General features: G+C 46.6%; 1 protein-coding gene across 1 annotated transcript in view; it reads left to right on the forward strand.

Moving 5' to 3' along the window:
* CDH15 (cadherin 15) overlaps window positions 1-21,586 on the forward strand; it is a 197,685-nt gene that overhangs the window by 106,371 nt on the left and 69,728 nt on the right. The window contains exons 4-8 of the mRNA XM_078668302.1: window positions 498-642; window positions 1,624-1,784; window positions 5,028-5,156; window positions 9,228-9,416; window positions 10,270-10,523. Of these exons, the coding sequence (XP_078524428.1) occupies window positions 498-642; window positions 1,624-1,784; window positions 5,028-5,156; window positions 9,228-9,416; window positions 10,270-10,523 (878 nt within the window). The remainder of the gene's footprint in view (window positions 1-497; window positions 643-1,623; window positions 1,785-5,027; window positions 5,157-9,227; window positions 9,417-10,269; window positions 10,524-21,586) is intronic.

The following is a 21,586-nucleotide window of genomic DNA, read 5'->3' on the forward strand; positions in this document are numbered from 1 at the left end:
TGGTGACAACAAGTGTGATACTGAAGAAGGCCGATACTAAACAAACTGAAACCCAAGGTCCAATTCACAAAACTGGCAACTGCACACAAAAGTCCACATCAGGACCTTCTTACACCGCGCAGTACGTTTGTGTGTTGTGGGAAAATATTACGCCTGATATGTGGCTTGCGCTACCCCAGCCCTATGGGCTTTTCGAGCTAGTGGCCTGTCCCGTTACAATCTCCCTGTCAACCAGTCCACCTCCTACACATACTGGCAGCACACTGGGAAACAACAGCATGAGGTGAGGTGGCTGGGACCGGTGTATTAATGGAAACCAGCAGCATATTGCGCTGCCAAGTAGCAGCCAGTTATTGCTCTCCTTTCCATGTGCACCCACAGTGTGGGGGCAGGACAGTAGGACAAGTTCCTTTTATGTACTGATTGATGTACATTGTCCATGACCAGGATCTCTCTAGCAGTTCCTTCATCTGCTCTGTTTTCCCCCTGTCCTCCAGCTCAGGGCCTTTGCTGTGGACCTGGACGGGGAGCTCATCGAAGACCCCACAGACCTGGAGATCGTGGTTGTGGATCAGAACGACAATCGCCCCGTATTCACGAATAGCAACATCACAGGGCACGTGCCGGAGGGGTCCACGCCAGGTAAGGAAGAGCCAGAAAGGGAGCGCTGATAACCCAAAGCAAGACTAGCTCCTCTGGGACCTATGGGTTTGTTTAAAGCATTGCTACAATTTGGTCATGCAGTCTGGCTTGACAGCATAGCTGTCTGTGTCTGCAAGACCTATTGTCACCGGTTCTTTAAAATATACATAGAGAGGATTTTGGCGGCTCCACCCAGAGGCCTCCTACTCCCTCACCTCATGCTATTGGTTATTTGATCTATCATTCATCAATACGGGAAGTACTTCCTTTGGAATACACAAGGAACTATTTTGCATCTGAAATAATCATCCCACTGTTTGTCACTTTTAATTCTTTTTCTCCTGTGTGCATTCTATGCAGAAAGCAATCATTTTGCTACTTTTTACCAGTACTGGCAAAGGCAACAGGGCATGCTTTATTGTGATAAGAGCATTTATGTATGGAATGCATGGAAACAACCTTTGTGAATGTCTGTGTGTACATAAGTTGGCACAGTAAAGCCTGTCCTATTGCTTTGCCAACTCTTGTTTTTACCTAGTAATGGGCTGAGCTCAGACACATTATTTCCTATCTTTGCTACTGAAATGGAGCTGCACCTTTTAGCAGCTTCCCACTGACAACAATGTGACATGTCGAAGGTTGCATGCAAACCCAAATGCAGGGAGCGGTCTAACCTTTCATGTTTCCTACATCTTCATGGTAGAAAACAGACTGCTCTCAATATGAGATTCCACTGAAATACCACAGGTGAGTGAAAGATGTACATTTGCTCCTGAAGGGGTCTTCCCATTGGTCCAAGGAGTTGTTCACGAAGAGATTGTGAGCTTAACACAGAGATGTGTGTATTTGTGGGAATTGAAATGATGCTCATAGTTATGGTGTGCTCAACCGCTTGTGAGACGCTGTCATCATCTCCTGGTGTCATTTGCAACAGGTGATCATGTCTAAGACACTTGTGCATTTATGTTTTTTGCATTTCAGGTACCTATGTTGCAAAGGCAGAGGCGACTGATGCGGATGACCCAGAGACAGACAACGGGGCCCTGCGGTACTCCATCATCGACCAGGGCACGCCACAGATGTTCAGCATCGACAAGGACACCGGAGTGATCAGGACGGTGCAAGTGGGCCTTGATCGAGAGGTAATAAGGCTTGGGATGAATATAGGGTCTCTAGATGAAGCAATGAAAATACTTTCTAGTACTTCTAAGCTGCATATCTTAATTGAGAGGACTAGTGAAGAATTAGGAGCAGACCATGGTCATCACAACTCTACAAAAATATATGTTTTTCGACAACCTCTGACCCTAAATAGTCTCAGATAATGACTTTTTGAAATTGTGCTTCCTCCTACATAATCAGCTGGCAATGCAACAGTAAGGCTGACGGTATCCTGCAAAACCCCCCACAAAAAAACAGGTCCTACTCATTTGGGCCCCAGCACCAACTCATGGGCATCATTTCTGATCCTGGAGTGCCCCCTTTTTTCATTGCACTGGTTTATATGCTTTCCTACTGTCTTTCCTTTTCACTGGTCTTCAAGGTTGCTTGCCCTTATTCCTTTATACTGGTTTGTGTGGTGTTCTACTTGGCCAACAAATCAGTCTTACCAAGGCATAATTTTGAGCTGAAAAGTACCATTTTTGATCATCGCTTAGGCTCCAATATGGCCGATGCTCGCAAACACAGCGCTGTGAGCCTCTTCTGTTCTCTTCATTGTATGGCTGATTCTTGCTGAAGATCGTAATGTGACCCTCTGATCAAGGTACCCTTTTTGACTTTACCTTCTCTGCGATGTTTTTCGCCCCTCGCCGCGACTGCTCCATAGATACTGCTGGTAACTGCATGACTTTAAAATGGTGGCCAAAATTTCCCTCGATCTGCATCTACCTTCTTCTCACCGCAATATTTGTTTCCCGAGTTATTGCGGACCCCAAAGTTTGACCGCGCTCTCTTCACTCTGTGGCACCTTGACCCGCTTTAATCTGCTGTCTCACCCATTTTAGTCCACGAGTGTAACTGCTTTTGGATAAGCTAAGATCAAAATGGTTCCCAACACATGTTAATGTACAGGTCTCTACCTGCTACCTTCAACATTTGCTGCATTGGGGCAGCAGTCTCTCAGGCTTCTGTACCAGCGACCCAACTCTCAATTACCCCTACTTCAGTGAGGGTCTTTCTCTACCAGCCTGACTGTCCCTAAGATGGCTGCCATGAGTGGGACCTTCACCAAATCTCCCCTTCTCCCCTTGTTGGGGAGGGATCCAGCATCTGTGCTCTGGAGTTTCAGAGACCCCTCTGACAAGGGAGTCTCACACTGCAGAGGATTGGGAATGATCCTAGTACCGCTCGGAGCCCATCTCCGCACACCGTGTATGGCGCTCACAATGGAACTTTTTGACGATGCCCCCCTAGGCGGAATCTAGACCCTTCTGTATCTACTGCGGTGCCAAAGCAACCTTTGGCTGATGACCGGTGGAGCTGTCCTATGTAGCTATAGAGGAGTTTGGCTCTGGTTCACCCCTCGGCCGTCACCTAACCAGCCGGACATCAGACAGTGCTTTACCTCGTCTCCCCGTTGTATTTCCTACCCCCTCCCTCCTATGTGTATGCTATGCTTTTGTAACTCATGTAACTATGATCCAGCAACTGATGTAACTTTGTAACTATGTTCTGAAGCTATGTTCTTCCTCATGTAAAGCGCTCTGATACCTTCGGGTCGAGCCAGCGCTATATAAAACTTTTCATATATATTTTATATCTTCACTGGCTTGGCTTGTTGGTCTTCCCTTAGTCCTTTCGTAGCTTGGCTTGTTGGTCTCCCCTTAGTCCTTTTCTTCGCTTGTATTGTTGGTCTACCCTCAGTCTCTGCAGTGGTTTGGAAGGTCTACCAACCCTCATTTTTAATCACCGGTTTGATAGACGATTTCTCTCTGTTTTTACAACCAATGCAAGTATCTCTGTGCCTCAATGCTCGGGTGGATAGTACACACATATGGACGTTCACATAATACGTAGGTACTTGGAATGTATTTGTAAACGCTTGTCTCTAATTTCCTTATTACAGGAGACTTTTGATGTATCTAGTCACCTATAATAAAGAAATGAAGTTGTGGCTCACTTGTAATAAGCTATTAGAGTTCATTTCGAGCGCCACATTGCCTTCAGCCAGCTGCCAGGGAGAAAGGCAGGTCCCACTACTTGTGTTTGAAACAAGGAAAATGGGGACTGGCTTTTCCTTCTTCCAATGTTTTTCTCTCAAAATAAAATAAGATCACTAGAAAGAACATATTTATGGAAATGTGTAGGCCTGGTTGTGAAATTCTGCTCTGCTTGCGGATTTTAGGGAGTTTTTTTCCGCTTCGAGTAGCGTGCAGAGTTTTGAAAAAAACTCCGCGGAGTGGAGTTTTTTCATCGCTCGCACTCACCAAAGTTAAGTTGGTAAACGCGAACAAGGAAAATCTTACTTCAGAACACCTCCCTTTTGCATTGAGGAAGTTGCCGCTCGAGTAGAACAAGTACTCGAGCAGCAGAAAGAAGCCTCACACTCTTGCGCTGCTCGTGGTACCATTCAGGCAGATATTACAGCACAGGACACACACTGGGAGCTACAAATCAACAGGAATGGTGCGATGTAACGCACTCTGCCCCTAATCGAACTCCACGAATCACTGCAGTGTTTTTGGTCACTTATTGGAGTTTTACATAGCAGAACTCCGCCCAGGCCTAGAAATGTGTTTATTTGGTTCAAGTTATAGGAAATTATAGGAAATGTCGAATCTCTGCATGTTTCTACTCAATATGAGCCGCTACATTTTTTAAATCTGATTTACATTAAACTGATTCTGATATTTTTTGCTAAAATGATTAACTGCTTTCTCCGGTGTGTTTAATTTCACAGTACAACATCTGCTTTTATTCTTATTGTCTGCAATGAACATGAAATAGAAAACCACTATGGATTAAAGCAGTTTATGGAAAAAATTATGGTGTGACCATTTGTTATAAGGATTAAAATGGCCTTTGCTGTAGATTAAAATGATATTGCAAGTCACTTCACAGTTCAAAGACTTTATCCTCGTTCCACTGTATGATCATGGAACCCATTCATGACTTGCATTATCCTTACAATGTACAACAGGATATATAGTTGTATATCCTGTTGTACATTATAAGGATGTATATATATCAATCAGTATAAGGTCCCCGGCTGTAGAAAGAGTTTGGATGAAAAAGGATCAGATTTTCAGCTTATTTGATTAAATACATCAGCAGCTAGGATTAAGATTGGAGGCCTAAAAAACACATGAAAAGGAAAGCTTGAAAAATCATTGTATTAAAACTTTTCTAACATTGATTACCTTTTCTATCACTGACTTCCCCAGATGGTTGATATGTACAACCTTACCATCCAAGTGGCAGACATGTCTGGCGACGGCCTTACCAATACTGCGACAGCCGTCATCTATGTTGGAGACGTCAACGACAACCCACCGGAGTTTACGCAAGGAGAGGTAAACCAATTTAAGATACAGAGCATGGATGCACCCTCCCCCACATTAGTTATATTTCACTATTTCACACTACTCATGGTCATCCTGAGTCTATCTCTCTCCTAATGTCGCTAATGTACACTCTGATTCAGTTTCACTGTGCTCTTTCCTTCACTCCAGTCACAACTCTTTTATCGATCCTATTTTTCTATTTCTATTTAGGGAGTTTTGTAAAGCGCATGGTGACGCAACAACGGCGTGTCCCCGCGCTAAGGAGCAACTTTCATTACTGGACCCTACAAAAACGACGCATCAACTAAGCAAATAGAGCAGTTTTGAGCTTAGCTCTAAAGATTGATTCAGATGGCTCAAGTCGAAGCGCCGTAGGCAGCTTGTTCCATCTAGCGGCTGCAAGGCATCTGAAAGATCTTCCCCCCATCCGCGCTCTGGACACCTTAGGAACCGCCAGGAGTCCAGAACCGGAAGATCTCAGGGAGCGGGGAGGCTCATAAGGTGTCAAAAGTTCTTGTAAAGGGAGAGGGGATCTCCCATTGATGATCCGATGGCATGTGCAAAGTGCTTTAAATTCTACCCTGCTTCTGACTGGGAGCCAGTGCAGAGAACGGAGAGCCGCTGCAGAAGCAGCTCTTCTGGGTAGTCTAAGCACCAGTCGGGCAGCGGCGTTCTGTAGGACCTGTAAGCGGTTAAGATTCTTCTCCAGGGTGCCCAAATAGAGAAGGTTGCCATAGTCCATCCTTGATGTGACTAGTGCATGTACCAAGGTCTGTCGGGCTTGCACAGGCAAGAACTTCAGCGTCTTCCTAAGGCTTTTAAGAATCCCAAAGCATAGTCCGACCACCTGGTTGATCTGAGGGCTAAAGGTGAGGGCTGCATCAAACCAGATGCCCAGATTCCTCGCTTTTTGGCACGGAATGGGTGTTGGGCCCAGGGAGGATGGCCACCATGCCGACGTCCACGCAGACTGGCAGCCCCCCACGACCAGCACCTCGGTCTTGCCCCCGTTGAGCTTGAGGCAATTGGCGGACATCCAGGCAGCAAGGTCTTGCATGCATGCTCTGAAGGTGTCCGCCGAAAGACCGGGTGCACGCGATAGGGAGATAACCAGCTGCGTGTCGTCGGCATACGACACCAAGCTGAGGCCGTGACTCTCTACTAAGGTGGCAATCGGAGCGACATAAAGATTGAAAAGTGTTGGACTCAGGGAGGAGCCCTGCGGCACCCCCTGGTCCAAAGAAATTCGCTCCGAGTAGTAGTCACCCTGCCTCACTTGGAAACCTCGGCCAGTGAGAAATGAATAAATCCACTTCAACGCCGCTCCTTTCACCCCGATCTTGTCCAGACACTGTAGCAAGATGGAGTGTGCTACAGTGTCGAACGCAGCGCTAAGGTCTAATAGAATTAGCGCCATTGTTTGTCCCTCGTCAGCACCCTGCCTGAGGGCTTCGGTGGCCCTCAGAAGGGCGGACTCGGTCGAATGACGGGGCCGAAACCCAAATTGGGTAGGATGAAGATGGCTGCCTTCCTCCAGGTATGCCATTAGCTGTTTATTTGCCACCTTCTCCGCTACTTTGGAGAGATAGGGCAGCAAGGAGATGGGGCGTAGATTGTCCAAGTTCTCGAAACTGATATTGGGCTTCTTACGGAGGGGGAGCACCACCGCCTGTTTCCAATCATCAGGTATTGAACTGGACCGGAAGGAAACATCCAGCACATGCCTGATGTAGGGTTCCAGGGTCTCCAGACTGTCACTCAATCTTTTAGGGGGTGCGGGATCTCGAGGGGAGCCTGATTTAACAGACTTACAGATTTTAATTAGCTCTTCCGGTAAAGGGGTGATAAAGTTAAGTAGCCGATTACGATCATCTTCCTCTACTGCTAAGTCTATTGGCTCTTCCGCTGCACAGGGTATTTCGGGGAAGGCGGCGTAGATTTTCGACACTTTGTCTCCGAAATAAGTAGCGATGCGGTTGCATGCTGCTACTGAGTGATCTTTATCTAGACTTGCAGTTTTGGGGGTGGCTAGAGACTTATATATGCTAAACAGTTCCTTAGCAGAATTCTCTGCCCTCTGGATTCTGTCTGCATAGTATGTGGCCTTTTCAATACGGATTCTGTTATGATAGAAGCGTCTCTTGATAAGGTAGACTTCTTTCATCGAACCCTCATATGCCACTCTCCATTGTCTCTCTGCCCGCTTGCAGTCCCTTTTGGCGAGACGCAATGCCTCGCTGAACCAGGGAGCAGTTATCTGTCTGCGGGCACCTTTATTAAGCCGACTCAATGGGGCTGTACAGTCCAGAGCGGCTATAATACGATCATTAAGCAACTTATTTGCTGATGTCACATCCTTACCTCCTGGAGGTCCTTCCGCAATGAGAGCCCTATTAAACTCTAGCAAGGAAAATGTTGCCCACCTTCGACAAGGGTAATTGAGAGGGGCGGAAGCATGAGCCTTATATTTAGGCAGGTGAATGACAAACGGGACAAGGAAGTGATCTGTCCAGGGCAGGGGCTCTGGAGGTGCCGCCAGGACATCCCCCCAGTTAGCAAATATAGGATCTAACAAATGCCCACGGTTATGTGTGGGGAGTTGACCCTTAAGCTCTAGCTGTAAAGTATTCAATTCCTCACAGAGCTCCATCGCTCCTTTATCAAGTGGATCTTCTAGATGTGTGTTTAAGTCACCTAGCAGCAAAAAGTTATCACTTCTTAACGCTGTTTCAGTGATACACTCTAGCAGATTGCCTTTAAATCTGGACATAGGCCCTGGTTGGCGGTAAACTAACACGCCTTTTAGAGTTGTATTACCATCAATTGTTATGGTGAAAAAGCCCGCCTCACAACTTGGCAAACAGATTGATTCAAGTTTGCAGGCCCAGTGTTTTTTATAGGCAATCGCAATTCCACCTCCTCTGCCTTTCGATCTATCCAGGCGGACCATCTGATAGTTCTCAGGTAGGGCCTGTATAATATCAGGGTCACAGGTGGAATCAAGCCATGTTTCTGTAATGAACATTAAGTCAAAGTTTTTATCAGTAAGAAGTTCATGTACCTCATATTTATGACAGCTCAATGATCTCACGTTAATGAGGCCACAGGACAAGGAGAAGTTAATAGTCTTACTATCTGCTTTCCCTGTGTGGAAGCGGAAGTGACAGTGACGGCACCCATCGTCCAACCCCACTCTCATACTGTGGAGTCCTGGAGTGCACACATTAAACGAGTAACTTACAAGTTCATTCCTGCTCCAAGTGATTCTACTAGTCGGGGCAGGGGTTCGGGCCCTGGGCCGTGTCCGGTCGCGGACGGGCGCAGACGGGCTTGGCTTAGGCGCGGCTTCGGCGCGCATCCGGCGCGCCCGCTGCGCCAGCCCGCTGCGCCGTCTGGCCGGAATACACATTATATAGGGTGTTAGGAGGGTGGGAGGGCGGCGCGACTAGAGCGCACCCCCAGCCCTACCTAAGATGGCGCCCGCCGGCGCTAGCAACAGTTCCAATAAAACGACTGGGCGAGGCAGGGAGGGTACAGTACAGCGTGTGAGCAGGTGTCAGTGTGCCTAACGAATTCCCCAATTAAAACAAAGTATTTAGAGCCCCCAGGTACAGATCCTACTGTTTTACATGTGCACCAGGGGTTTTGACAATTTTTTTTCAACCAATCAAGACACACGGGAAAGGAGAGAAAGTGGAAGGGTGGATGTCTGAATATTTCTACTGTTGGAATACTTGCTGACAGTTCTGTATAAGTATGTCTCAGATATTTAGTATTTTCCTTGAAGTCTTTTACATATTTCAAATTATCAATATTTTCTTTTAAATCCCTTGTTTCACATCTGTAATTTTTTTGAGCTTTCTTTCTCATCTTTGCTATTTTCTCTTAATTTCTTTGTTCAAAAAGGTATTTTTCCATAAGTCTGTTCTTTGTTTCTGTTCACCAGAAGAAACAACAAATGTTGTTTCTTCTGGTGATATCCTGTTCTGATAGAAAAGTGTTTGCGTATTTCACGGAAACAGTAAATTCATGGTTGTTCTATGGTGGTGGATGAAGGCTTAATTCTTCCTCCTCTTGTAGTTCTCTATGGAGGTGATGGAGCAGACTGTGGGCATAGACATTGGCAGGGTGAGCGTGCAGGACAAAGACCTCCGTGGATCTCCCAACTGGCTGGCGAGGTATAATGTCCTCCGGAGAGGTGACCAAGAAGCAGCCTTTGCCATCCGGACTGACCCAAAGACCAATGAGGGGGTCCTGTCCGTGCTTAAGGTAGGCCCTCTTTTTAATGTGCGGTTTGAACTCTGGGGTAGGAGGTCAGCGAAGGGGTAGGTACTCTGGGCCTTGCAGTGTACTCCTCTGCCATGTGTCTGCAGTGACCCTTCCATGCAGTGGCTATGGGTTTAACCATCAACTATGTACTCCATAGAAGTAGATCTTAACTTCAAAGAATTGCCAAACTTCATCATACAAAACAGTCTAGTGCCTCCATGCCCATGTGAGCTTGACGTCAAGCCCAGCATTAGAACATTTCTAAAAAGACCAGAGCCTCTTGAAGGTTGGTAGCAGTCTCTGACATGTCAAGACTGTCTGGTACTTCTTGAAAGCCTCTGGCACTGGGGCAGGCTTGGTGACAGATCAGGATAGTTTGCAATCTCTAGAAGGCGTGTTGGGCAGAAGACATGAAATAGTATTGGGCATGGCCTGCATAGGTAGGACAGGCCAGTGCATCACAGGGGGTCACAGAGACGTGTGGATAGAACAGAGGTACTTGGAAGGCTGTAGCACCTAAGCAAGGTGAGTTACATGTTAGGCAGGTAGGATGTCCTAGAGGGCATGGTACACCGTTAGCCATTTGTTTGCAGGTGGCTCTTTAAGGCTTATATCACCAACGTACATAGGTTACGGCAGAGTCGTTCGTGTGGCAGGATGGGTGGCAGTTTCTAAAAGGCCAGTGGGTTTGGGCAGACACGTTCAAGTCAGGCTAGCCAAGTCCATCAGAAAGGTGGTAAGGCAGGGGGACGCAGTTGTTCACATTAGGTCACTGCTTTAAGAATTCTACGAGAGCTGGGACTCAGTCAGTCACACATCAGGTTAACCACGGATGCTTGTTCTCTTCCCTAAGCCTCTAGATCACGAAGCTCAGGAGCAAGTTGAGCTGACCATCACTGTCCAGAATGTGAACGAGCTCAGCAAATCAGCCCCCAAGACCTCCCGGGCCCTGGCCGTGGTGCGTGTGAAAGTGCGAGACATGAACGAGCCCCCCTTTTTCCAGGAGAACCCCAAGGTGGTGAGCGTGAAAGAGGGCACCATGCCCGGGAGCGAGGTCACCAAATACACAGCGACGGATCCTGACATCAGACAGCCCCAGACCCTCAGGTGAGCGGGCACAGAACAGCCAAAGGACAGTGAAATGCTCACCTTCACAAACAACTTTGGGTATTTGATGTAGTATTTATTTATTTTATTTATTTAGTCATTTGTAAAGCGCAAACAGCTACCCCCAACGGGGGTGTCCCGGCGCTGACAGCATGTGAAGTCTCAAAGGGTACAGCAGAGAGTTCCAGCAGGCTAGATCTGAGAGAAAAAATAGGTTTTGAGTTTCCTGCGAAAAGCAACCTCGGATGAAAGGAGTCTGAGTTCTACTGGAAGGGCATTCCACAATCTAGAAGTGGCCACGGCGAATGCTCTACCGCCTGTTCGGGTCAGACGAAAGCGAGGGCAGAACATGAGTCCAAGATGGTTGGATCTTAAATCCCTCGTAGCAAGAGATCGCCTGATTCTATGCCTTAAAAATGCCGGGCCACGGTCATTAAGAGCTCTAAAGGCAAGGACTAAGGCCTTGAACTGAATGCGATATCTCACAGGTAGCCAATGGAGTTTGGCCAGGTAGGGTGAAATCAAGTGGCGGTAAGGGATGTTACATATCAGCCGGGCTGCTGAATTCTGCACAAGTTGCAGCCGATTAATGAGATATGCAGGGGCGCCAACATATAGGCTATTGGAATAATCCAGGTGGGATGTAATTAGAGCATGTACAACTGCTCTGCGGGACTCGAGAGGTATGAAAGGCATGATTTTTTTAATCATTCGGAGTTTACCAAAACAGGCTGATGAAACCTTAATGATTTGGGTTTTACAGGACAGTGCTGTGTCAAATTGGAAACCCAAGTTGCGAGCAGCTTGCACAGGTACAGGGGGGGGATTGAGTTGAGAGGGCCACCAGATGTTGGAGGGGATAGGAGATTTTTGATTAAAAAATAGCACCTCAGTCTTGTCGGTGTTCAATTTTAAATTGTTGGTGGACATCCTTGAGGCGATGTCAACCAGACAGTGGCGGAAGTGAGCCATGGCGCTGTCAGAGTGATCCCTAAAAGAGAACACAAGCTGAGTATCATCAGCATAAGAGATCACTCTGACGCCCCATGCCTCAACTAACTCCGCCAATGGCCTTAGGTATACATTAAATAAAAGGGGACTGAGGGCAGATCCCTGCGGTACCCCCCATCTCAATGGTTTCTTGGAGGAAACAAAGGGTCCAAGGGAGACCTGCTGATATCTGTCAGACAAGAAAGATTTCACCCAAGCCAGGGGAGTTCCTCCTACACCCACCTCCTGTAGGCGAATCAGTAGAGTGTCATGTGAGATGGTGTCGAATGCTGCGGATAGGTCGAGGAGGACCAACATGGCCTCCTCGCCCCTATCCACACACTCGCGAATAGATTCAGACACTTCCAGCAATGCTGATTCCGTGCTAAAATCAGGCCTAAATCCTGACTGTGTATCATGGAGGAGATGGTTAACTTCTAGATATTCAGACAGCTGCTCCTGTACCGCTTTCTCCAGCACTTTTGCGGGCTTGGGGAGCAGTGAGATGGGGCGGTAGTTATTAAAGCATAGGGGGTCGGCGCCTGTTTTTTTTAGAATAGGTATCAGCAGTGCCTGTTTCCATAAAGAAGGAAAAAGACCCAACTGCAAAGAGGAGTTCCAGATATCTAACAAGGGCTTGATCAGCATTGGTGCTAAGTCACTCAAAACAAGGGCAGAGACAGGGTCCAAGGGAGAGCTAGATTTACATTTCAGATACAGAGACAAAGCATGGTCTACCATGAGTGGCTGAAATGAGGTGAACACTGCCGCACAGTTACTGACCTGAGCTGGCGGTGTAGCGTACGAAATGTGCTGGAAGTTTACAGTGATGTTATTAATCTTTTCATAAAAAAAGTCGGATAGTCCTTCACTGAGTGAATGGGTTTGTATAATTGGGGATTCCAGTGCAGAGGGATTAGCGAATTCCTTAACAATATTAAAGAGGATCTTGGTGGAATTTTCTGCACTTTTAATTTGTTGTATGTTCTGTTATCCTATGGCATTTATATTCTGCACTATACAACAGAGGTTGTCTCAAGGCGCTGTTAAAGGAACTGGATACCCTCACAGGTGATTAGTGTGGTATAGAAATCGACTTAGCATAACAAACACAGAGCGGTCAAGTGGGATTTAGGATTGGTATGTTTTTGGTGACATTAAATTTAAGAACGTTAGCTTCTATGTATAGGGCACTAGAGAGGGCATTTCGCCTACAGGCCCCTTGGACCTCAGTTTAACCCCCTCCCATGGTGCAAAGTTTGAAAGAAGCTGTAGCCAACTGGCTCTGGTTAGCCAATGGCAACCGACTCACGCACATACAAACATGTATGCCTGAATACACATGCAATGATGCTGTCACCCTCAAATGCATCCACACCACACATGATCATTCACCTTTACATGACCAAAATAACGTACAAATGCGCACACATACATGCACATGCCCGCCCATATACATTTGGACGTACACATCTACAAAACAAAGCAGGATTTCATTAAGGAAAATAGACTGGCATGTTTGAGACCTTCCATGCATTCTGTGTCCCATCTATTGTCTTTTATTCTAGTTTTACAGAAATTACATGTAACTACAGGCGCTGGTCACATGTTCTTAACGAATTCGGCGGTACAAAAGGGGTTGGTGATGGACGGAGCATCTGAACCAATCAAACACTCACACCCAGTCAACAGATCTGGGTTTAATCCATCACCATTCTTTAGCCCACTCTGCCACCCCTGTTCAGACAAGCCTGGCTGAAGACGGCTGAAATGCCAGAAACCGGTGATGGATTAAACCCAGATCTGTTGACTGGGTGTGAGTGTTTGATTGGTTCAGATGCTCCGTCCATCACCACCCCCTTTTGTACCACTTTGTTCGCCATAAGTTGGCAGGGTATGCTCAGACATGAGTCCATTGCTCACTTTGCCACTGGATTCAAGCAAGCCTGGCTGAAGAAGGCTGAAATGCCAGAAACCGGTCCTAGGAAGCTTGTTTCCGGACCAGAGATGGCATGGCTTGGCAGCTCGGGCTGGACTGTTCCCATGAGGAACAGGGTCAGACTGATTTGCATATGGCCATGTCTGAACTGGGGTGGCAGAGTGGGCTAAAGAACGGTGATGGATTAAACCCAGATCTGTTGACTGGGTGTGAGTGTTTGATTGGTTCAGATGCTGCGTCCATCACCACCCCCTTTTTTATAGCTTTGTTCGCCATAAGTTGGCAGGGTATGCTCAGACGTGAGTCCCTTGCTCACTTTGCCACTGGATTCAAGCAAGCCTGCTGAAGACGGCTGAAATGCCAGAAGCCGGTCCTAGGAAGCTTGTTTCCGGTCCAGGGAAGGCATGGCTTGGCAGTTCGGGCTGGACTGTTCCCATGAGGAACAGGGTCAGACTGATTTGCATATGGCCATGTCTGAACTGGGGTGGCGGAGTGGGCTAAAGAACGGTGATGGATTAAACCCAGATCTGTTGACTGGGTGTGAGTGTTTGATTGGTTCAGATGATCCGTCCATCACCACCCCCTTTTGTACCGCTTCGTTCGCCATAAGTTGGCAGGGTATGATCAGACGTGAGTCCCTTGCTCACTTTGCCACTGGATTCAAGCAAGCCTGGCTGAAGACGGCTGAAATGCCAGAAACCGGTCCTTGGAACGTTGTTTACGGGGGGAGAGGTGTGGCGCCGCGGCCAGGGCGACTGACGCTGGAATCTGGGGACCACGGTTCGATCCCCGGCTCCGGCGGCAGGTTAGCCCAGCACCATGTGACTCTGGGCAATAGCTCGCTTAATCTTCCCGACGGCCCCCAGCACCTAGAGACCCTTACGGGTGATTGTGCGCTATACAAATGTGGACTTTTTACGGTCCAGGGAAGGCATGGCTTGTCAGTTCGGGCTGGACTGTTCCCATGAGGAACAGGGTCAGACTGATTTGCATATGGCCATGTCTGAACTGGGGTGGCGGAGTGGGCTAAAGAACGGTGATGGATTAAACCCAGATCTGTTGACTGGGAGTGAGTGTTAGATTGGTTCAGATGCTCCGTCCATCACCACCCCCTTTTGTACCGCTTTGTTCGCCATAAGTTGTCAGGGTATGCTCAGACGTGAGTCCCTTGCTCACTTTGCCACTGGATTCAAGCAAGGCTGGCTGAAGACGGCTGAAATGCCAGAAACCGGTCCTTGGAACGTTGTTTACGGTCCAGGGAAGGCATGGCTTGGCAGTTCGGGCTGGAGTGTGCCCATGAGGAACAGGGTCAGACTGATTTGCATATGGCCATGTCTGAACTGGGGTGGCAGAGTGGGCTAAAGAACGGTGATGCATTAGACCAGATCTGTTGACTGGGTGTGAGTGTTTGATTGGTTCAGATGCTCCGTCCATCACCACCCCTTTTGTACCGCTTTGTTCGCCATAAGTTGGCAGGGTATGCTCAGACGTGAGTCCCTTGCTCACTTTGCCACTGGATTCAAGCAAGCCTGACTGAAGACGGCTGAAATGCCAGAAACCAGTCCTAGGAAGCTTGTTTCCGGTCCAGGGAAGGCATGACTTGGCAGTTCGGGCTGGACTGTTCCCATGAGGAACAGGGTCAGACTGATTTGCATATTGCCATGTCTGAACTGGGGTGGCAGAGTGGGCTAAAGAACGGTGATGGATTAAACCCAGATCTGTTGACTGGGTGTGAGTGTTTGATTGGTTCAGATGCTCCGTCCATCACCACCCCTTATTGTACCGCTTAATGAATTCGGGGGCATATTTACAAGGGGTTAACCCCACCAGAACATCACTTTTTTTGACGTCTGGTGGTGAAAACCCCTTCGCCTTATTTACAAGGCAGTGCCGCCTTGTAAATAATGCCCCTATTCACGCAACACTCAGCGTGAAGGGGGTGGGGCAATGGATGTTGCAGTGGGCGTTCCGCTGCTTTTTGATGCTGCCTCCTATTTACCAGCCAGGCTTAAATTTGGAGCAGCGCCAAAAATAAGACCAGGGAAACCTGGTCTTATAATGGCGCAACAAGGAGAAATATTTGATTTCTCCTTGTTTTTTCTGTTTCTATGTGTGGTGATTTCTGCAGCACATACAGAAAGACCAAATTGCCATCAGTGATTGTTCATGTGCAGGAAGGGAAACCTTTCTGCACATGAACAATCATTCGATAATGTTGCAACTTCTATCTGTGCTGCATTCTGCGGAACACATAGAAGTTACAAATCGCCATTAGTGATTATTCATGGGGAACAATCATTCCCTGCAATGCAGGCATCCTTGCACTCTGGTGCAAGGGTACCTGCGTTGGTGCTAGGCAGCTACACTTAGCACTAGGGTAAATGCAGGGGTGCACCGTATTATTGTGAATACTCCCCATCACTGAATTTTCAGAATGTCGGAGCACAGCGTTACCAATTATAATGCAACACTTGGTTCTGTACCAGCGATGACTTCATGACAGTAAACGTGAGAGGATGAACGGCTGACGCGGACCCACCCGCGCCGCCGCTGTGCTTCCTGTTTCCTCCTTCCTCAGACACGCCCATGTCCGCCGCAACACTGTCGCTGCCGCTACCGCTCCCGATGCTCCAGATCTCCTGATGTCCTCGCTAGCTAGTTGCCCTGCTAGCTAGCTGTTTCTTATCTATTGGAGCTGACGAGGGTCCCGCGAGGCACACCGGGCTGTTACAGCGCTGCAACAACAACAGCCCCGTTTTTTTTTTTTTTCTTCGTCACTCAGAGAGGTGCTTGGGCTTCTCCTGCTTTCTCTGCAGCAGCGGGGGAGCTGCTAATCAGGCTGGAATCTACGGAGGGTGGAATACGCAGGTCGAGATACCATCCCCGGCCCCTAAGCCCCTGAGCTGCGGTGGTTGCAGCAAGAGCTTCCAAGGGATATGGCAGGAAAAGTGCGCCGCCCAGTGATCTGACCCACCATAACTTGCTCCGCATTTGGAAGCATTTGGAAGTAATTGGAAGTGAGCCAGAGCCAGAGCAGCAAAAGAACGCTGGGTCCTGTAATTGAACGGTGAGGCACCGGAGTCAGGGGAGATCGTTGGTCTGACCTGCTCTGCGAGGTAAGGCGCACTGGGCAGGGCTCTTCCCAGCTCGCACTCGCTTTGTTTGTTTCTACCACACCCCCCTGCAATCTTGCATCGACCTGTGCGCAGCTGCCTTTTTGAACTTTTGATGGCGTAAGGAAAGTAAAGGAGCTAGGCTGGCTTCTGTACCATTGTGAATTCGCTACGCATTTACATCTGCTTTGAGGGGAGCTAATCATTGTCTCACTGCTAAGAAAAATCCTCGTTCAAAATTTTCTAATTCCCCTGAGCAAAGTCAGAGGCGCTTTTTAAAAAAAAAAAACACGTTTGCGATCTACGAATCCTGATGGCGGCAAGAGCGAGGGGCAAACAGCTCAAGCCAGAGCTGGGAAAGGAAGTGAAACTCCCTACTCCGATTAGCTCTCCATCAACTATAAGGGGGGAGAGAAAAAACAGAAGGAAAATGCAACAAAAAGAAGCTCTAAAACAGAAACTAATGGAACTTAATGATCAAAATAGAAAAAACAAGTATAATGTATTAAGAAAACAGATGGAGGAAGATAATGATATCAACGAGGACAATGAACAAGAAGAGGGCGAAGAGGATGAAGAGGCAGAGAGCCTGACTCTGTCGGAGCTGTCAGCAGAATTGAGCTTGCACACTGCCGGCGGCAGGGGGGATAAGGGGGAGGAAAATGGGGGAGATAAGGGTAAAAAAACGGACCAGGGGGGTCCAACGTAAAGGCGGGGGGGACAAAAAACAGGACATTGGATATTTATTTCGCACGAACTCCGGGTGGCGGGGATGGAGAGAAAAACTGCTCTTTAGCTGAGCGTAGGGCCGAGCGACGTCGCTCCATTGAAATCCTCAAAAATAGGCCCCTGACTGAAATTCCTAGCTCCCAAGTGGGTGAGTCTCTGAGTCTTAGCCAGGGACCACCATCTGAGGGGGGGAACGTTGTCAACGTGGACCAACCGGTTAAGGCCGCTAATACGTCCCCTTCTTTGTGTCCTGAGAGTCGATCTTCCCCCAAACAATACCCTCTCTTCTCAAAACCCCTTTTGCAACAGGGTCGGCAGGGTCAACTCTCAAGCACTCCTTCACGAGGGGAGAGAGAACAAGGGGGTACAAGAGTCACTATAGAACGGGCGTCCTCCAACACGGCAGGGAGAGCAGGCAGCCCCACAATGCAAAAGTCGCCACAGAAGACTCCGGTGCTAAACATCGCAGGGGCAGCAAGGCTGGAAGGAGTAGCAGCGTTGCCTACACCAACGGTTTCTGCCTCGGATGTGGTCCCCCTTCCGTCGCAGTCCACAAGTGCAAACTCCAGTCTAGCCCCAGGCAATAAGCAAACTACGACAGCTCCGAACCAAGCCCTAAGTTTAGAGAATTCCTTGACCTCCCAGGATGATGTCTTGCTCGTTCTCCCGAGTGCTACAAAAGCAAATAAGATGGAAGATATCTTAGTTACGATTCTCCAAGAACTAAGAGATTTCAAATTATCTCAGGCTCAGGAAATCTCACTTCTACACAGCAGGCTTACGAAGATGGAAGAGTGCCTTGGGAACATTCCTCTGAGGGTCTCTGAAGCCGAAGTTCGAATATCATCTCTAGAGGACTCATTGTCTACAATTCAGAAAAATCTTACGGAGGCTAACAGAGAGAAAACCCATCTAGAGGAAAAGCTCCAGGACCTTGAGAATTACAATAGGAGATCGAATCTACGATTAGTAGGCATACCAAAGGGCCTTGAAGACAAGGATGTAGTTAGCTGGTCAGATTCATTATTAAAAAAAGCGATCCCTGAGCTACAAGGTGACTTGACTATAACAAGGGCGCACAGAGTCCCTGCACATAAACCCAGTAATTTAAAATTCCCCCGTACAATCCTCCTCAACTTTGCAGACTTTAGGGTAAAAGAAAAAATTCTAAATACCGCATTTTCTAAAAGAACTTTTAATGCAGAGGGGGTGAATAATTTCAGGATTTTTGGCGATATGTCGGCTGCATCTGCTCACAGACGCAGAGACTTTGTGAAGATCATAGACCCCTTTAAGAGCAAAGGAGCCCAGGCTATGATAGTGCAGCAATCAAAACTTAAAGTTTTGGTTAAAGGAAAATTCTTTATATTCACGGCCCTACGTGAAGCCCAGACACTACTTGACGGCCTTGGGGGATAAACAAATCAAGTTGATGTACTCCGCTGAATCTATCACTAATCACAAATGCACGGCGGATACTTGTTGGAAACAGGAAGCACACAAGGATGCAAAGAGATGGCATCCAAAAGGAAGAGACAACAGAGCAAGACGGAAGTGGGACTCTGGGGTCTCCGTCCACTCAGGGGGGGAGGGAAGGGGGGTGAAGGGGGTGTCGCATGGGGGAAAAAAAGAGAGTTCAAATGCAATATGTTTTTCCACACTTTTATGACTACGGTATGAAGGTTATTCATCGATCTCTAGCACATGTCACTTTGGCTCATTTTTGGATAACGATAAATTGACAAGATCCTATAAATATAGTTGCCCATTTTGCTCTAGGAGGCGACTCAAACTTATTGTTAATTTTTTTTTTTTTTTTTTTGGTGAATTGTTTAGCTGCTTACTTGCATATCTTGCACAGACAAGGGTACTCTATTGTATACCTATCTCCATGCCCAGTACAATGAATGGCATATCTCCTCATACATCACTCTACACTTGTGTCGCTAGCTTGCATATTTGCACATGGAAACTCAGTTTTTTATGAAATTCTCTATGATCTCTTGCTGCTATTGCTCTTTATTGTTTTTTATTCTAGTTATCATTTATCTATCCTGCTGCTGCTGTTTATACGTTTGCTTATTCCGCACAATTGCACTTTAGCTAGGGGCCACGTCCAATGTATTGAATATCTAAATTTTAAAAACCGAGCTGCTATCTCTTCTATCTTCATGTCTTGTGCAATGAATGACGGGTCTCCTCAGATAGCACTTTACATTTTTGCTGCTCGCTTGCATATTTGCACATTGAACTTTAGATTTTTCATGATTTTTTCCATGAATATCTGTTACTTTTGTTCTTTATTGTTATATATTAGTATTACTCATCAGTTTTTGATGTTGTTGCTGATGTTTGCATATTTGCTCATTCTGCACTTCTGCACTTTATTTGAGGGCTACGTTCAATATCTAGAACATCAATGACATGGTGAAATTTATATCATTAAATGTTAATGGGTTGAATAACGTCCGTAAAAGGAACGCTATTGAATGCTGGTTAAAAAACCTAATACCTGATGTCATCTATTTGCAGGAAACCCATCATAAAGATCAGGCAGAGTCAGCTAAACTCTTTAAAAACTGGACGGGCTATAACATATCCGCTTCTGCAGGGTTGGCCCAGAGAGGAGTTTCTATTCTAATAGGAAGACATGTAGGTTTTAACCTTGAAGGGTCGTGCATAGATCCCAGAGGCAGATGGGCAGTCGCACACGGTAAATTAAATAATGTCAACGTTATCCTTGCCAAAATTTACGCACCTATTTTGGACGACCCGCATCCTATTTTACAGGTTAAGCAGGCATTAACCGGTCTTTCTGGACCAATAATTTGGGGGGGTGATTTTAACCTATTACAAAACCCTCGATTGGACTCTTCCAAGAAAGATCATCGACAGAATAAACCCCAAGTCTCTTTAGCTGTTCAAAGCTGCAAGATAGATCTTGACGTTATTGACCATTGGCGTAATCTGAATCCCACCAAGCGTGAGTACACATGCCATTCAGCAAAATATAATTCTGCGTCAAGGCTGGATTTTTTTTTGTCCTCCCACGATCTAGAATTATATAATTACGATTACCTACCCAATGCCTTTTCGGATCATGCGGCTCTCTGCATGGAGGTCAAATTGGGGAATTATGAAGCAAGATCTATAAATAGATGGTTTTTTAACAAACTCAACCTCCTTGACCAACAATGGTGCACTGATATTAATGAAAAGATCGAGCTATTTTTTTCACAGAATAGAGGTACAGCTCCTTTAAACATAATCTGGGATGCATTTAAAGCTACTTTACGTGGAATAATCACATCTAAAGAGATCCCCAAGCTTAAGGCAAAACGGGAGGAGAAAATCAAACTTCAAACTGAACTGTCCCAGGCTACCCAAGAGCATTATAGGGTTAGATCCCAGATTTCCAGCCACAATCTCCTCGAGGCGAAGCGTAAAATGAAGGAATTTTATTATGAACTAGGTGAGACAAATAGTAATTTTCAGGCACAAAAAATCTATGAGGAGAGTGAGTACACAGGAAAGCTTCTGGCCTGGCAATCTAAAGAAAAGCAGACTCGTAACAGAATAGATCAGTTAACTGACCCCATCACTAAAAATCAAGTTAAGACCACCACTGCCATTGGCGAGCTGTTTTTTAAACACTACGAGGGGATATATCAAGCATCTGCAGGGACCACACCTGAATCTATCACAGATTTTCTTCAGCCATTGGAAATACCTAAAATGGATGCTGAGGGCAAGAACTACCTCACTCAGGATTTCACATTATCAGAACTAGATGAAGTGATAGAGTCTTTCCCCAATGGCAAAGCCAATGGTGAGGATGGTCTTCCAATTGAATTCTTTAAAAAATTTGGGGGAATATTGCATAAAGAATTCTTGGAATTAATTAATAATTTACTTCAAGGAGGTCCCCCACCAGATTCTTTTCACACAGCGGTGGTGGTCAGTATTTTAAAAAAGGGAAAGGACAAGGAAAATATAAATTCTTACCGACCGATTAGCCTCCCGAACACAGATTATAAAATTTTTACTAAACTTTTAGCAAACCGATTAAATAAACTAGTAGGACCACTAATAGCTTATGATCAGTGCGGTTTTATTGCAGGCAGGCATCTCCATTCCAATACTACATTTTTACTGGCGGCGCTAGACTATTTTAAAACTAACAAGGTGAAGGCTCAAATTTGGTTTTTAGATGCGGAGAAAGCCTTCGATCTAGTCTCCTGGGATTGTCTGTTTGCAGTTTTACATAGTTTTAATTTCCCGAATGCTTTTAT

This window comes from Lissotriton helveticus, chromosome 12 (genome assembly GCF_964261635.1).
Source record: "Lissotriton helveticus chromosome 12, aLisHel1.1, whole genome shotgun sequence".
Lineage (NCBI taxonomy): Eukaryota > Metazoa > Chordata > Amphibia > Caudata > Salamandridae > Lissotriton > Lissotriton helveticus.